This window comes from Telmatherina bonti, assembly GCF_933228915.1.
Source record: "Telmatherina bonti genome assembly, chromosome: 8".
NCBI lineage: Eukaryota > Metazoa > Chordata > Actinopteri > Atheriniformes > Telmatherinidae > Telmatherina > Telmatherina bonti.
The window spans coordinates 23,898,755-23,917,586 of NC_136626.1; the positions used below are offsets into that span (position 1 = coordinate 23,898,755).

General features: G+C 39.5%; 2 protein-coding genes across 2 annotated transcripts in view; both read left to right on the forward strand.

Moving 5' to 3' along the window:
* agbl4 (AGBL carboxypeptidase 4) overlaps positions 1–18,832 on the forward strand; it is a gene marked incomplete at both ends in the record, with an annotated part of 342,597 nt that overhangs the window by 246,479 nt on the left and 77,286 nt on the right. The gene's annotated exons all lie outside the window — the stretch shown is intronic.
* bend5 (BEN domain containing 5) lies at positions 8,985–17,265 on the forward strand (the record flags this gene model as incomplete). The annotated part of the gene is made up of 6 exons (XM_079245212.1): positions 8,985–9,168; positions 10,222–10,352; positions 11,452–11,929; positions 14,070–14,218; positions 16,564–16,777; positions 16,991–17,265. The coding sequence occupies 6 exons, from the start codon at positions 8,985–8,987 to the stop codon at positions 17,185–17,187; spliced, it is 1,353 nt and encodes a 450-aa protein (XP_079101338.1). The 3' UTR covers positions 17,188–17,265.

An 18,832-nucleotide genomic window follows, 5' to 3' on the forward strand; every position in this document is an offset into this window, starting at 1 on the left:
AGTGTCGAGTTAGCTGCAGTAGTGATTCTATGGAGGGATTTCAGATCAGAGACCTTGCCTGTCCTTGAATAAAGTGTGTGTGGGTCTATGTTTGGCCGGTTGGTGATCAAATAAAGGTCGTTAGTTGTCAAATCACTTTGCCCCTCCACATGACCCTGCCCCCCATTATCTGATCTCCACCCCATCCCGTCCACACAGGTCTCTTATCCTCCTTGTGAGGAGAGCTGCTGGTTGGCCTGGGTTTTGTCTGCTATTATCTGTCAGATGCTGTGCACCTGTGAGCCTGGCCGCCCACAGCATGATGGGTCGTCGTGGTCGCTGGTCCAACCCCAGCGGCTCCCTGCTGTCAGCGACAGCAGCGTTGAGAAGTTCTCCAGATACCTCCATCTCTGTCTGACAGCCACCCTGGAGGAAAGGGGAAGAAAAGCTCAGAGAAGAGAAGGAAAAAAGGAAAAATACCATTAATATGAGCTATATTCCCACACAGCAAAGCCTGCCCACCAGCCATGTGCTGCTGCTCACCTGGCTGCCAGATAAGTGGAGATTAAAGCAAAGGAGACGGTGGAAAAGGTATTAGAGGAATAAAAAAAAATCTTTCTGAGACCCAGGGACTGCCTTGATACTTTTAGGATTTCATGTGTCGTGTCTGACATTTGATGCAGACACAGAAAGGGCACAAGACAGACAGTAATAGAAGCTGCTGCTAAAATGATGCTTTTTTTTTTTTTTTTATACATTTTTACTTGTTTGCTCCCTGAAGTCTTTTGTTTCAACAGTTAAATTACACTTTTGTGAGTTTCCTATCTAGTTAGGTGAGGATAAAAGTCTGGTGACACTGGTAAAAATCAATACAGGTCTGCAGCAGGAGGTAAAGTGGCCCTAATGAACTGAATTGACTTCTGCTGAAATATGATCAGTATTTCTCTGATGGTCATTATGTTCCTTATGAAGAAGATCAATGTCTCTGGGGTGGATCACTGGGCATGCACAGTGTGATGGCAGGGCCTGCGCTGTAACCATTGTAAATACTTAATGAAGGATTTACTCACAATGTTTTCCACTGTGTATGTTTGTGCCTCATGTGTGTATTTTTTTTGTCGTCAAAGGTCTATTTTCAGGCCCTGCAGCATCAGTAACTGATGTGCATGTACAAGGCAATGCTGTTCATTTCATGGGCTATCACTTTTTAAATTGGCGAATGCCTTCTTCATGGTTGGTTAGGAATTCTTGCAAAGCTAATTAAGAGGAATAATAAGAGAAAGTCTGGTGAGATGCCTCCAACCAAAACAGAAAAAAATATGCTTATGATTGATTGTAGCAGTGTGTTGACCATAAAAGACACGTCTGTCTGTTTGAGCCTGTCATCTTGAACCAGACTTGTTGTTCGGTGTTATCCTGAACCTCTACCATCAGTCCAGGAAGTTCCATGAATTATTCTCTGCATACGTGCACAATGACGGGCTTTATCTCTCTGCTGGCGCTGCTGTCTGAATGCTGCTACGCAGGCTGCCTGCCTGTCATGCCAACGATCATCATGCCAACACCTGCACTAGCATCTGTCCATTGTGCAGATGGGAACAGGTGCTGCCTTTACACTAACTCACCACATGCCGTCAACTTAATGCAAACATCCAAACACTGGAGACATTTTTCTGCTGAACACCAGACCCCTGTTCCTATTTTCTCTTCACTTATTTCACATACACTTCATTGGTCAAAAGCATAAAGAGGTTGTTCACTTCAACTGGCTATCCATCTGTCTGTAACACTTAAGATTCCAGGCGCAACCCTGCAATGATGACGTGTGTACCCGCAGTCTAATTCCATCATCAGCATCATTACTGCTATTATCCTGTGTCTCCCTTTAATGCAGGCTAATGGATGACCAATAAAGATAGATGAGCCTGGCAGTGTGGAGCTAATAGGCAGGACATGATGTCTGGCTTCAGTCCTGACTCAAGCCTTTAACCAATCAACTTCTCTCGCTGATAAAACCGCCAAAATATTATCAAGAGTTATCCCTCATTTTTTTAATGATGGCTGTATCATCAGCTAATTAGCATGTCGATAGCTTAGGACAAAATCAGAGCAGGTTTGGTGCGCTTGCCTAATTATTGAAAACTGAGCAGTCTGGGTTTATTCAATAAATAGCAGCTGTGGATTTAATTCTCACAACGGTGGGAAAAATCAACACTCAAAAAAGGGCAAACAGCATCTAAATTATATTTCAAGTTTCGTCCATGTATTAGCATTTTGGATGTGGAAAGGTCATTTCAAGTTTAATTAAATTACTACCATCCCCTTCCAAAAATATATGCATATGTAAAAAAAAAAAAGTGCATGTATGTAAAAACACTACCAGAAAAAAATGTACCCATTGGTTTTATTGGGAACGTGTGGCCAAACTTTTTTATGATGCTGTATAAAAAGAAATGTTACATGCAAAATTTAAAAGCTAAAGGTTAATTATGACTAATAATTGTTCATTTGTAACAATATTTAAGAAAATAAAAATGGTGTTCTTCTCCAGTCCTCTTCTTTTTAATAAATAATAATAAAAAATAATATAAACATTACTACACATACTTTACTTTCATAAGTAAACGTTTCACTACTGTTTCTTGTTCTTACATTATCAAAAAGACATTAAAATTGAGGACAGTGTCTTACATATATAATAACAATAAAAAGGAAAACCAATAAAGCTAGTCTGTAGTTTCTTGGTTCAAGTTTCAGTTGTATCTAAGTAGAAATTTTTTCTCACGCCTTTGAAAAACAAAACTTTCTGCTCAGTTTGAATCAAGACTTGTCACCATGTCAACCATTAAAATGGAGAACTTTATGAAAGATAAAATGTTTCTAGTGAACATAATTGTCAGTAGATTTATTTTTAACCAATACATTTATATTTTTCCTCAACAGTCACACTTTTAGTCCCCAACTTGCCTAACCTAATCAAAACAACAAATACACATCAGCATTATTGAACAAAAGGAAGATAAATTTGTGTTTTTGGTCAGAACTTAAGAAGTCAGCACACATTTCCATTATTTATTAAAAAAAATACTTAAAGAAATAAGGATTCAGAGTTGTTTTTTTTTCCATTTTGTTTGTTTTTGTAACTTTCACAAAGAAAACATCAATAACCAAAACAAACAAAAACCAATACATTTTATTTACAGTAGTTCAAGGTGGGGAACCTCTGCCCTCATCCTGTAGGTTTTTGATATTTTCCTGTTTCAACACACCAGCTTCAAATGAATGAATCACTGTGCAAATCTGGATAAGCTGTGCTGTCCATGTGATTTGAATCAGGTGTGCTGGACCAGGTAGTTGATCCAGTTCCAGGATTTGTTGAATCGCTATTTTGAGTTTCCTGTCAAACTTCATTGAACGGGAACATTATTTATCAGTTCAAGAGTTCGATACGCTTCTCTTATAATTACAGCTAAATGCAACAGCTGAATGGACTTCAAAGGTCTGATTTCTCAGTGCTTTTTCTACTCTATGTAAACATTCCTGTTAATAAAGATCTATTCTCCTGTTTTCTCTGCAGACATTTTGACACATCATAGTGGTAAATGTTTACGTCTAATAATAATGACTAAATTACATTTAAGAATTGGGGCCTCAGTTACACTGCAACACTCAGACAGTAAAACAGGAATGTTTTCTTGCATTCTGGCTTCTTAGACTTAGACTTAGACTAGACTTTATTGATCCCTTTTGGATGACTCCCTCAGGGAAATTAAAATTTCCAGCTGGGAAAAAGGAAAAGTACATAAAACATAAATAATAAATAAATAGAGTTTAAAAAACAATAATGATAACTTAAATAAACAATAAGAAATAAGAAGATGCACAAACAACTGGCTGGGGGTGTCCTCAGCTCTCTCTTCAACCCCCTGTTTTTACTGCATCCATGTCCTCTGTGTCCTCTTCCCTCCAAGTGAGGAGTTTTAGGGTGTGATGGCATGATGGACAAAGGAGTTTTTAAGCCTGTTGGTTGTACACTTCAGGGTCCTCTGGTTGCTGATGACAGTGTGCAGAGGGTAGCTGTTTTTTCTTTTTTACATGGAAACAGAGTTTTGGGTGGATAAAACTGCAAAGATTTGACAACGGCCTGCAGAGTAAAATTTTTTGTTAGTTTACATGGAGCCCTGCCCGTGTAAACTGGAATCAGAATCGCTAAGTGAGCCTGACGTCTTGCATTTCCACTCCCACACATTGTTTAACCCACGAAAAGGAGCACCATGGCAGCCTTCTGTGTCAGGTTTGTGCATGTTTTTAAATATTTGGTCTGCTGAGGCAAAGTTGAACAATTGTGCTGCTAGCAAAGGCACACAGGTTACATGTGCCAGATAACTAGCCGATATCATGCAACGCTTCTGTTGTGTTCATGACGGTGTTGTTCAGTTGTCTTGGAATTCCAAGCAGCTGAGAGTAGATGAAGTCATTACCAGGAAGTTGCCGTTCCAAAAATGGATGTTTCCAAAACATCCAGTTTGTGAGCATCTACAAATGTTGTACAAAAGAAGAAAATCAAAGACCCACTGTAACAATGTACACCATGCAAACACCAGCCAGTTCAGGTGATTTTGTTTAATAAACCAAACTTTGATGTGATTTTTTTTTTAATGAACAAGACACCAAAACAACGTAATTATAGATAAAAAACAACTCATTGTGTACACTGGAAACTTAACAGACACAAAATACATAAAAACGAATTTGAATAAGGACAGCAATGGACTACAAGCGGTACTGGGTGCAGTCATCCTTAAATTTTCATCTTTAAAATTCAGAGTTCCCAGCTCAGAATTACAAAATTGCTTCGTCATTTTTGGCAAAAATTTATCAGAATTCCATCTTCCAAGGTCAACTGGAATGCATGATGAGAGTGCGGCACATCCCGAGGTGTGTTGTTAAAGATTTAGTGCCCGCTAGAGGCCCAATATGTGCACTGTTTCTTTGCATTCTGGGTGGAAACGTTGTGGTGTAGTTTGCTGGTTCATGATTTATTGTCACACTGGTGGGAATTGAGCAATCGTTAATGTTAATAATTCCACCTATGTTTTTCCTGCTGGAACATGTCACATATCCTCTTTTAAAGAATGTTAGGGCCCACTGTGACAAGAAGGTCACGAGATGCCAGTTAAGAGCATCATAGTACATGGGAGAAGGTGTCCAATTACACAAGTGTTAAACTTTAAATGTCTGAGAGTATGTGACTCCCACTTTAAGTGAATATTATCATAAAGAGGATGCAGTGAAATGCTCTGGAAGGACATCCACATACCCACAAATTGGTGATGAATATGGAGATGTAATTCATTGTGCATACATGTCAAGTAACTCCTTGACAGAGGTGGACATGTCTACGCCACCGTAGAGCTGCCGTAAAGTTACTGAACAATATCAGTTTCTACCACCACAAACCTTTTGCAACACTTGGAGAAGAAGAAATAGAAATGGATATAAGAACAATATTTGTCTCTCCATGTATGATAGAGCTCTGTTTAATTTCCAAAACATTAGCCACCTGATTTCACTCAGATAAAGTAATGTGCCATTATTAAAAATATCAAAGTAGCAGAAACTCCCAAAATAGAATGGGACGGACTGTAGGGAGCAATCATCTCAGTGGAATAAATGTGTTCAGAAAATAAATTCCTAAACAATTCTGATTGGCAATCACTGAAATGTTCGGCAAAATCAAATTGAAGAAAAACAGCAGTAGAACTCGGGGCTTTGTGTGATTGTGAAAATAAGAGCATTTCTACACAATGCAAAGGGAACTTAAGGGATTGGGACTGAATGGCTGTGTAGCCATTAGAAAACCACTGACTAGTTAAGCTGGGAAAACATGCTTCAATTTTCTGGGGAGCATAAAGATTAGACTTTGGAGCAATGGTTGTGTGGCACACAAATAAATATATTTCCCTTGTTCCAGACTGATGGAAGTATCAGAGAAAGAAGAAAGGCAGATGAATTATGCAGCAATGACTTATGCGTACTGTACAAGCCTGTGAGATCAGTGATTTGGTCATGGAAGACAATTGCACATAATATTTAACAAATTCATGTGCCCAAAGAATGACGTCAGCTGACTAAAGCCTGTTACATACTAGAAGCGAGAACTTTTTCTTGTTATTGAGGCCCCAAGAAGAAAATGATGTCATTTTGTTCTCGCTGATGTGGTTGAATAAAGTTCTAACCACATTGGGCTGGCAGAACTTTTTTCTTGTGGGGCCCTGACAAGTATTTTGTGGTTGGTTTGATATTTGAAGTGGACGTGGTTAACAATGAAAAGCATGAAGCTGACAGTTGCTGCAATTTTGCAGATGCTAGTTAAACAGATTGTTTTAATTAAAAACAGCTGGTCAAGGTGGTGAGATGAACATTCTTACAAGATGTGTTATTTAAACCCAGCCGTGCGGCCAACCCACCCTGCTGCTGCCAAAGTTTGGACCAGACCAACAATAACTTTTTTTCTTGTTTTTCTGGCCTTGACAGCAAAAAACTAAGTTATTGCTTCTTGTGGCATAAGTAACAAGCTTACTTGAATATACTGAATGAGCAGGTTATTCCATCAATGGTTTTTTGTCCTCCCTGGTGGCACTGGCATAATCTAAGACAATTTTGCCAGGATTCATCAGGCTCACACTGTGAAGGACTGGATCCGGAAGCATGCAACATAATGTTCACACATGGATTAGTCACCCTAGAGTCCAGGTCTGGACTCAAGGCCGGATTATCTAATGGGCATTATGGGCACAGGCCCAGGGGCCCACGTCCACTTGGGGGCCACGTAGGGAAAACACATGTTGCTTGGACATGAAAAAAAAAGCCCGTAGCACTTCATGGAAGCACCTGCGTCCAACTGGACAGTCCACCAGCACCGTCCTTTGATGTCCTCTACTGTTTTATTTTATGCTTGCGTTGTTCTCACTCATATGTAAGTCGCTTTGGATAAAAGCATCTGCTGAATAACAACAGAATAGAACAGAATAGAATAGAATAGAATAGAATAGAATAGAATAGAATAAAAATGTACATAAAAGCCAGATAGTTACATCACAGTGTCTAGTGTATTGCTATTGGTACCGTTGGCTGAGAAATGTTAGAAATGTCATTTCACAGTGTATCATTCACAATTTTCACAATGTTGCGGTGGAGAAGGGGGCCCCTGGAACACTTTGGGCCCAGGGGCCTGTGCACCTTTAATCCGGCCCTGCCTGGACTCCATTACGACTCTTTGGGATGTGTTGGAAAAGGCTGCGCCATGATTGGACTCTCCCATCATTAATACAAGAGCTTGGTGAAAAATGAATACAACACAAAATGGAAATATGTCTTATAACATTGTTGTTTTCACAACAATGCCATGTCGAATGCATGATCACAGCTAAATGCAGTCCAACAAAATATTGTATAACCTTTTTTTTTTTTTTTTGGTGGCAACTTTTCTTTTAGACTGACAGTGTACATTTACATATTTGCATGTCATATCCATTAACTTTAAAACACTGTTAATTTATAGTTATTTGCTTTTACTGTGTTTCTGGTAAAACATTCATCTTTGATGCACCCTCCTGAGCTGTGTCTGAACCAGAAGTGTTTAAATCCTAATTAAACTCCATCAGGTAGCAGGAATAACAAAGGAGAAGTCTTTTCTTTTAAACAGTGTCCACTTGAAAGACAAAAAGCTCCAGAAACTGAGCAGCCTTATGTTGACAAGCACAGCTTTGAGGACATAAACACCATTGAACAGAGGCTTAGATTAACAGTAATCCTCTGTTCGATGTGTTCAGAAGCTGCTCAAATCTCTTGTCTATCACCGTCATTCCTGTTAAAGTTTGTTGTGTCTGTCAAAGTACCAGCACATAGATATAAAAGATAACTGGGCTTAGCTTTGAAAGCCTCCAAATAACTGATAGTCTGTTTTCTTTAAAATGCAGAAAAGAAGAACTTCTGAGATTTTAGAGTAATTTGTTCAGTACTGAGTGATCAGAAACTGGCAAACGTAACATTTCCCTTTCATGAAAACATCCTAAAATACTTATGAAATTAAATGACTGACATTATGTTCTCAAGCGCTATTGTCATTCATTGCTGTGTTTGTTTTTACACTCTTTTGTATACATCTAACAGACTCTGGGATCAGTTATACAGCACAGTGAACAAACATCATGAGGAAGTTGGCATTTGAAAAAAGGAATAATCATAACTAACTAAATGCCTGAAACCATGAAACAAAATATCAGAGAAGCAAAAAAAGGGCTGCATATAGTTCTGCATCAGTTACTTTTCAATTACAGCAGCCGAAGCAGAACGAAATTGTTAGTGTCATTTATCGACTGTGGTGCCCTCTATTAGAGTAACAACTGAAAGAAATCCATCCTGTTGTATAAACCACCTTACAATAACAAAGAGTTCATTTCTGTCAGGTGGCCTTAAGTGTTTTGTGTGTGATACACGAAACTGATGGGAAGAATACAGCAGGAAACACATGAGAGCACACACGGACCATTTCAATCCTGGCAGGTAATCTTCCTCCTGGCTTCTCTTTGTTCCCTGAAACATTTCCCTTACAATGCAAACTTAGATCTAATGGGTGTCTAAATTGATCAGGGTAATTGATGACTTATGTGTTATCCCTTAGCACTTGAATCACTGTTCCGAACATACAAATAATAAGCTTTTAAATATTCATTTGTTCGTTTAAATTTTAAATTGAATAAAGGAAAATAATCTCTTACGGAGTGTAATGAAAAAGCCTTTCAGAAGCTCTTCTGAATCTCATTTTACCCATGTTATGTCTATTACTTTTGCCTTGATGATCTATTCCGGTGATGTGGACCAGGCAAGAGTAGCCGAGCGCAGACACCATCCCCAACCCCCTCTATGTGTATATTTTTTTATACTTTGTGAGGGAAAACTGTCAACCATATCCAAAGTGCAGGACCAAAGAGAAGTAAATAATGTATGCTTTTGTCAGATTCTTTGAAGACGATATGTGCTACGCGTTACCCGTTTCAAATGTCGAAGATTTCAGACCTCTCCACAAAACAGATTTTGATAATCAGAAGGTGTATCTGGTTCACAGAACTGAAGAGAATGGCTGCGCAGGCCAGCCGTGCGAAGCACAGATCCTTGCCCTTGCAGGTAAGTCGCTCTCCTGACATACCGCTTTTACTGTCTTTTAAAGCTGCATTTCTCTGTCTGAACAAGAAACGCGACTATGTGCGTCAATCTGAGATGTGTCAAAGCAAGTCTTTCGTCCGATGTGTCAGGCTGTGATCAGCTGGAATCTGACACTGATAGCAACAACGTCCTCGGCTGCAGCTAGCTAGAAATGCTAGTCAGATATGCTAAGTTAAGAAGGCTTTATACATTGTCAGCGCTTCAAGACTTTTTATACAGAAAGTTTAATGTTACATGAGTAACCTCTTTTGTTTCGGTAGAATGGCACTGGTCGTTTTGCTAAATATGTAGCATGCAACTTTAGCTAGACACAGCGGTTGTTTACAGCATGAAGCTAACGCTTGTTAGCTTGGTGTGTATTCGTTCAGTGCTAGCATGCTAGCTCCGACGCGCTCTTTAACTGCGCGCACGCAGAGCTGTGGCATTACCAACACCTGATAACTGGTGTTTATGTATCATAACATAAGTTGTGACATATTGGTGAGCTTCGGTGAGCGGTTTGCTTGTTAGCTGCTTGTTTGTAGCTCTGTGCCACAGAAGCATTGCGGTGTTGCAGTTACCGAGGAGCACGTTCATACAGGCTCCTAGCAACCTGTCCGTCAATAATAAGTCAACGTCATGCCAGTTTAGAGGACATCATGTTAATTTTCATCCTCGTGGTGGAGATGAAAAGTTAGTGGATTTATTAGCGTTAGTTGAAGCTAATACTAGTAATTATAATGTGCGCACACTGTGTCTGATCTAAACTACAACACTAATCCCTTAACTGATATATTTGTGCTGCTAGGTTGAAACAATGTAGAAATACAGTCCCAGGATAAGTTACAGCCGGTACGAATCGCTCTGCAGTCTCCTGGAAAGGCTCACACTTCACTGTTAGTTTAATGAGGAAACGAGGGAGTAAAACACAACAGTTGCGTTAAACTCTTCTGGTGATGGGTTATTTTTATGCATTATGAGGAAAACTTCTGAAACTTTTTGGAAATGAGCTTCTGCCTCTGTTTGACTTTACAGATACAGTAGAAGAATTTGAAGACAGTATAACACAAAAGAAGATGAAAATTCCCAAGATGTCCATCAAGAATTCAGGAAACTCTATTGAGAACAGTTTTGGAGAAGAGAGAATGCCACTCAGACATAAAAAGGTAGGCTGACCTTGTACTTCTTATGAACCTCATCAAATAAACTTTTACCTTTTTTCTTTAAATAATTGACAAGCATTTGATTAATTTTTGTATGTACTGAAGAGACATATATTTATTGATTATATTACAGGGATAAACAGTCACATTGTCCATTTATTAAGCTTGTGTTGCTGTTGATAATGTTGAAAATTGAAGTTTTATGACAATTTTCTAAGAAAAAAAACAGAATAGCTTCAAATGCAAATAACTGCCGTAATAAACACATTTAATTTGTGTGTGTGGGTTGGGGGGGGATCATGTCGTAAGGTAACGTTTATGTATAATTGTGTGTAGTGTATAGACAATAGTTATTACCTACAAAATATTCCTATTGATGAATTAATGTCACATTTTCATAAACTTGGCTGACACCAAAAATCCCCTACGCTATTTTTACCATATGCTGGATTAACACAAATTCAGCACTCTGGACAGCTGCCCTTTCACCGACAAATCCGCTGAGCAGCTCATCAAAGAACTCAGTGACTCCTCTCCTCTCAGTTCCTACTGAGATCCACACAGGCAAAACAAACCGATTGCAGTCTGTCTGTCAAGTCGTATTAAGGCTGATGTGTGGTTTTCTTTCTTTTGAGCTGAAAGTGTTGACTGGGATCCCTTTTAATCACATTATCGCAAAGTTTTTGCTGATACTGTTTGATATTTAGTGAATTTCTATGAAATGTTCCAGGGCCAGATATTGAAAGGTTTTGTGGGTTGAAACCAATTTCAGGCAAATAAATAATTATAATTGGATTTTAATTAATGGCTGATATTATTTATACATTTATTTACATTCAAAATTTATACAGTATATTTTGGTAAAGAGACTGTTATTTAGCACTATGTGGGGAGCATAGCGCTCTAAACATAAACAATGCAATTAAAACCATTTACTTCACAGTGTGTTTAACTTATGTCTAATTTACCCCAAAAATCTCTTTCTAAATTAAGTTCTGTATAGTGTATTACTAAGTCGAGTGGTCAACATTTTAGTTATCACGGTTCAGATGTTATCTCAGTGGTCCATTGTTTACCTAAAATGACTCATTGTTTTCCTCAGGCTCTGTCTCATGATCATGGCCGCCCTCTCTCCAACTCTTCCAAGAGCCTTGCAGCAGTAGTTGCTCGCCTGGAAAGGAATGCAGCCAATTCCTGTATGGAGGGCGAAGAAGACCTGGATGAGGATCGGCTGGCTGAGGAGGGAGAGGACGCAGATGACGAAGATGAAGATATGGAGTCAGAGCATCGGCAATATCATCACCAGCACCAACAGCAGCATTTGTTGGTGGACACGGATTGTGTGTCGGAAGTAGCTGCTGCCGTTGTTCCAAGAGTCCTGTATGAGGAGCTGGTTCACAGCTACAGGCAACAAGAGGAGGAGATGAGGAGGCTGCAGCAGGAGCTGGAGAGAACCCGCCGGCAGCTGGTACAACAGGCCAAGAAGCTTAAGGAGTATGGCAGCTTGCTGACAGAAGTCAAAGAACTGAGGGACTTCAACAGGAGACTTCAAGATGTGCTTCTTATGAGACTGGGCAGCGGTGAGCGACCAGGAGCATACACTGTTTATACACAAATCCTATACCGCAAAGCTGCCTTAAAATTATAGAAAAGTTATCAAGTAGTGAGAATTATTATGTCTTTTGTCTTAATACTCCAGTATATAAACTCTGAATTAGATTTACTGAAAGCCAGATTATTGTTTGTAAATTTGTGTGGAATGACCAATGATGACTTTGAACATAGTTGTTCACAAAGTTTTGGTTCAATTTATTTTTATACTAGCTCTTCAGGAAGAATGATGAGACTTCATAATACCAACAAGAGGAGCTCGTATGTTTTGTTTGTTTGGTTTTTTTTTTTATCAGGGGATGACAAGAAAAAGAAAAAAGGCTTATGTGTTAGTGTATTGGTACTTTTTTATGTTTTGAAGAAGGAAATGGGTATTTAAATCTTGATACCTTCCCTCTTCAGCACATTTGCATTATATGCAGTCTGCTGAGCTTCCAACCTTTGTTCTGCATACACATGTTTACGCAGTGGTCAGTAGTAACCCTCACAGGCTTAAGCAGATGGCAAAATATACGTGACAGAGACCTGCAATGATCTTTGCAGATCCAGAAAGCATGAACTGACCCTTTATAATGTCACTATTTGGACATACCATCTGTACAGGCCACGCAATCTAATGTTTACTCATCTTCATTTAAAATCACCACTATCCTGACAAGCTTTTATATTTTAAGACAAACCACTTGTGACCTGTGAAAAAATATAAATTTGCTGCAAAATTTTAAAAAACAATCAATATGAGGTTAACACTATCAGCAGTTCTGTCACTTTACAGAGCAGTCTGTTTTAGGTGAGATGTACATCTGCTGTAGTTATTTAAATTCACTGTCACCCTTTCCACTTGTTTTCCAGGACTTGATTTTTTTCTGCCATTAGCAACATCACGTGCCCAAAACTAAGAATTATAAAAATACCATCAAATTACCTCTGTAATTTACAGACAATTTACAGAAACACTAAAGAGCCATTATGGACAAGGGGGAAAAAAATGCACGGTCTCAAATTATGTTTGAAACACAAACGACTTCCTTTAAAATAGTAGCTTTGTGTCTCTGTACATTGGCATTACATTACCTAAACATTTATCAGTATCTCAGTAAAGATGTCCATTCTGATTCCAGATGATTGGAGTGAATTAGTTGAGACCGTTGAGTTGTTACCAGTGAGCTGCTTACATTATGTGTGTTCTGTAAGTCGTAAATGCATTATGCTGTTGTATTTTACTAATGTCACAGAAATAGCTTTTTTTTTTTTTTAGATTTATTTTTTTAATAGCTGACATTTTAAACCATAATACTGTAATATATAGTGGAGTAGTTTTGCAGATTCATTTAGGTGAAGTTCATACTGCATAGCCCCGTGTCATACAACTGATCCTGTTGGTCAACAGAGTGTTTGTTCTTTTACGGTCTCACTACATAAGAGGACTGGGGAGTGTGAGACATATCTCCCAACCCTATTGCTTGGGATACATTATGAGCTGACATTGCTGGTATATGTTATGTAATATAGATATAATCCAGCTAAAGGGCTTTGATTGGTCCATTTCTACACTGGTAAATCCAATGCAGTGAGCAGAATAAAATGCACCAGTTGTGTGATTAAAAGTGGTGTCACTGCAGCGAACAGCAATGTACAAAGTCAAACTTTGCCAGATGCTCGTGTTGACCTCAGATCCTCTGTAGATCTAAACAGAGGCGCCTGACTCCTGGCTAGACCATCTAATGGACAGGCTAAAGATTAAAGGGATGCTGTCAGTCAGGGAGTGGAGAGCGTTGACTGATATTAAAACTCATCAGCTGCATTGGAGCTTAATGTGACCAGCCACCAAGGCCAGCTTAGTTACTGGGCTGAAATAACTGCATGTTGCAAGCCATGGGAAGCCCAGGCCTCAGGCAGGAAGGAATCAAACAAGTAGCTCAGCACCATTCCAACACTAAAAAAAAAAAACTTCTTCTTCTTCTACTGTACTACTGTAGGTATTAAGATTCATATGGTCCAGTACACCACTGTTGTATTTTAAAGCTGACCATCAGCTGATGGGTGATTCAGCTTGACAGCGTTCCATTTGCTGTGTGTACAATGTTAAATGTCTCCTTCGTCTCCTAGAGCCTATGCATGACAATGGCACTCAGACAATCAAGGCTGAAGTGGTTGAACCTATTGTTGAGGTCCAGGAGACATGCAGGGAAGAAGCCAACACCAGTTCCAGCTATTCTCCCTCACCCAGAACAGTATACACCTGCAATGATGGAAGGGTAAGTCTAAGCACGAAAAGAAAAACTTGTCATAACAACCAACCCTGACATTGCTTTTTTGTTCTTGTTTTTTTTTCTTTTCAGAATAATTTTGCCTACAATTTACTATACTTTACTCGTATTCTATGGGATGTTTCTTCTCTGTTTTTCTCCTTCCTTGTGTTTTTTTTTCTTTTTTTTTTTTTTTAAATAAAATAAATAAATACAATTATCCTGTGAACCATAATACAGGCGATCCTTGGGTCACGCGGTTCTTGACTTACTTTGTTTCGACGCTCATTAAATGTAAATTTTAAAAAAAATGGAGCAAGTTTTGAAATTATGAGGGTCCATTCAATCTCTTATGACGGGTGACACAGAGGCTGAGACGACGCCTAGATGCGTATTTTAATTGTCTGTACTGTTTTCTATTAATATGAGGTATAATACAAGTATTTAGATAGTCATTTAGTGATCAAGGGGGTAACGTGGGGTATTTAAGAATAAAAGTACAACTTGCGCGGAATTTCAGGATTTCTACAGTTTTAAAGAAAATCCACGAAACATCTAAGATGTTTTTTGTTTTTAAAGATGTCTATGTGATGGTTATGCTCAGTTAGCAGTTTTAAAAAAGTCTTTTTTAAACTATATTCTCATTTGTTTCACCAAACCTCTGATTTATCTGCTAAAACAGAGAAGATCTGTGATTGTACATAATTGTAATATCACCAAACACCCATTAGTGCCTTGTCCTGTATTCCTGTCTGTGTGTGGATGCCGTAGTAACCTGGTTTTGTAGGAAATGCTGCATTTCCTGTTAACACCACTGAACCCAGGAACATGCTGTCATAGTTGATCAGTCCCTTCCCCTTTGCTGCCCTGCCCTAGCAGGTAAACAAGGTTGAGAAGATTATTATTGCTCCTGCAAGCCCAGCCCGCATCATCAGTGTTTATTAGCCTGTTAGTTTTTTTTTTTTTTTTTTTCCTTTTACTCACCCCACTGCTGTAACTCAACTTGCGTCCTGTCTCTGATGACAGGGGGAGAATTGGTACTACAAGCTCTGGGGCCTGCAGCCACTTGAAGCGTGAAGAACACTTGCAAATTAGAACTCTCCTACATCAGGGACCCCATAATTATTTGCACGGGAGGAATTTAAAGTGACTGACAGGTTAGCCCTTGTGAGAGTGCAAAGGGAGGTTGGAAAAGGAGGATGGGAGATGGCGAGTAAGAGATAAACGAGACCAAAGGGTAGGGAGGATGGAAACAGTCTTGTCTAACTTGAGGCCAGTAAAAAGCTTGTCTGCTGGCCTGTGTCCTAAAGCACATTAGCTGCCCAGGGAAAAGCTTTTTGGATGCTCGCCTAAAGACTTTACAGTGATAAAAAGAATAGAGAGGGGAAAGAGAGTCGCATTTGCCCCTTGTTTGCATTAGCTCACCTAGAAGACCTGGGAAGTCTGCCTGGGCTGGCAATCAGCTTGGAGTGTTTGGCTTTGGCTTATGCAATGTGCGCTGACATCGTAAAGAGAGCTACAGGTTAAGTTCATAATTGAGGTAATCCCGGGTCCACGCAGCTAGTGGCTGAGTTTATTTACGTATCCTAGCTGGTGAAAGTGGACCTTGTTGGGTTGTACAGTCCTTTGTTACTCCAATACATCCAACATTTACTGACTTGGTAGATTATTGGTAACAGCAAACACAAGCGCCATCACATTTGACTTTGTATTGTTTCATTGTCATTGTCACCTGATTTCAGGTGCAATTTTGATTCCATTTCTCTTTGTCACCTGCTTGAGTCTTTATGAGGCTTGCTTTAGTTGTTATGAAATTGCATTTGCACTGTTTAAGCTCAAAATGAAAAGATCATTTCTTCTCCTGATTGATCTGTGAAGGATGGCAAGTAGACTGTGTAGGATAGATCTCACAAAGGCAGTAAAGTTTAAAGTATATTAAAGTTCTGATAGAGCAGATTGGTTCTCTGTGGTAAGCATAACAGAGGCAAAGTTAATTGACTTCAGGAGACTGTTTCCCTATCAACAGAAACTCAGCTGTTTGAGGTTCTTCAGGGCTCGGAGCTCAGAGGGGGATTAGCTTAGCTCTGAGAATTACAAATGGCTGTTGGGCCAACAACTGGACAACACACTTAGCAGCAGCACTTCACTGGGACATGTTGTTTAGCGCTGGAGTGATGGAGAAACCAGGGCTGTCGTCAGACCATTGAAAGTATTTACACTGATCCACACGTCAATCCTTCAGGATGCTTTTCCTAAATTATTTACTGACTTTGTGCTGCTGACAGTTGTCATTGCAAACTTTTAAGTGATGCTTGCTGCAGTCCTTGTTTAACATGCATATGTTGTCCCTACAGGTACATCTTGGTGGTGGCATCTGGGTGGAAGAAGAAAAGTGGCACCAGCTCCAGCGGACCCAGGGAGACTCCAAGTTCACAAAGAACCTAGCCGTGATGATCTGGGGCACCGAAACCCTCAAAAATCGCAGTGTCACAGGAGTTGCAACTAAAAAGAAAAAAGATGCCCTGCCCAAACCTCCGCTGTCACCCAGCAAGCTGAAAATTGTCAGAGGTAAGCTAAGCCTCAAAAGGAGTAATATCTAGATTATGAGAGAAATGAGTTTTTGTTCAGAGGTCTCTGTAAGCTGAGAATTAAGCCGGAAAATGTAAGATACAAAAGAATGAGCTTTTCTATTCATTAAATAAATCCAGTAGGACATTAAAAATAGAATGAGCAGCTTTTTATTTGATATGGACTTACTACTCTCACTTGCTCCCTCTCCAGAGTGTCTCTACGACAGAGTGTCTCAGGAGACGGCAGACAGCGCAGAGATTACTCAGAGATTGTCCAAAGTGAACAAATACATTTGTGAAAAGATAATGGACATCAACAAGTCCATCAAGAATGAGGAGCGGCGAGAGTCTAAGCTGCTAATCAGACAGACTGTCAAGATGGAGAACTTCACCTACGACGGCATATAGTGATCAACTGTCACGCCAGCGCCTTCTGCCCCTCCCCCTCCCCATAGTCTACAGGATATTGAGGGGACTTGGTATGGATGGTTGGGGAATACTCATTGTTTCCAGGAGCCGTCATTACTTTTAAACATTAGATTGGTTATTCTGTGACCAGTTCAAACAGGTCTTTTCACACATCCCCACTTCTCCATCACCTGATTGGCTGATAGGCAGCTTTACCCACCAGCTGGAAACTGAAAAATGGTTTGATATGAGCTGGAGTGAGTGTTTTTATAAGCTTTACTGTGGCATTGGTACAGAGATGTGGTTTATTGAGATGTGTGCATATGTGTCAAAAGAGAAATTAGATGTGATTATTGATTTATTGTTCTGTGTCAGAACATCATCTTGATTCCTTAAACTTTTAAAAAGTAAGGTTATTTCCATAGTTAAAGTCTTTTGATGCTGTAAAGGTGAGAACGCTAGCTTACATTAGGTCTTAGACGTGTGAGCAGTTGACTGTTGTTTTGGTGAATAATCAGTAGCAGCTGGATGTTTGAGTGTTGGTACTTAACTGCATAGAAAGAGACACCAGGGTCTCAAATGCACAAGTCTTAATTAGTTTGAGCCATATTTCATTTTTCAGCAAAGATGCTTTTGCTTCAAGAGATTATTTTTAAATGTGTGCTCTCCCCTAACACATCACTATTAAGAGGGCTTAGAGAGATTTATTGGAAAGTGCAAGTCCCAGGTTGAGTCAGAAATGCTGTATTTGCTTTGTTTTTGTTTTTACCATTTTAGTTTGAAACATTTACCATCATTACATGAGCACAAGAAAGGTTTTGATGGGATAATTGCGTGTTACTCTTAAACATGTCTACAAAAACTTGACTGCTGAGTTGTGGTACAGGCATGTCGATGCCTAGAAAGGCCTTAAATGGATATGGCAATCACCAGGGACTGAAATCCCCCTGGGTTTTCTAGTAAGCTGTGATTGTATATGTATAGTAAGCTGAAGTGATGAAGCTTCACCTGCACTTTGCTGTGAGAATGTAAGAGGTGACCAGGTACTATTTTCTGTGTGGTTTGCACCATTAGGTTGCGCTGAGCCAGGCTACTGCCCGGATGAAAATCAGGGCACAGCTCTGCACAGTCCAGGTCATCCTCTTGTGGAAGCAATGTCAGCTGTGGGTAAAGCTGCTGCGCCATTTTTTTTTTTTTTTTTTGTTAAGGTTTTCTGGCCCCGCTGAACCCCATAATAACCTTGTTTTCTCAGCCACACCACTGGGGAAGAAAGTAAGGCTGCTCTGGTGACAATATCCTCCAAGCTATGCCATCTTAACTTTAAAAATGTCCTCTTTTTCTTATATGTTTTTGTTTTTTTCCTTCGTTTGTATTGTTTTGATCCAAAATGGTTTGTGTGGCTGTTTGCAGGCTGGAACTAAATGCTGCAGATTGAAATCTCAACTGTGACCTAGCTGTGGCTAACTGTGAATCTGCTGCAGAGCTGCCCATCAAGCCTTTCTCCTCTTCACACTCTAGATTCCAGTTTGTGTTTTGGTATATTTCTCTCTATCATTTTGTCTGTCTGGGTTTCTGTTAACAGCCTTCTGTTAAGCTACTTTAAAGTTCCAGAGATATTCTAGTGTACATAAACACGTTTTTATTT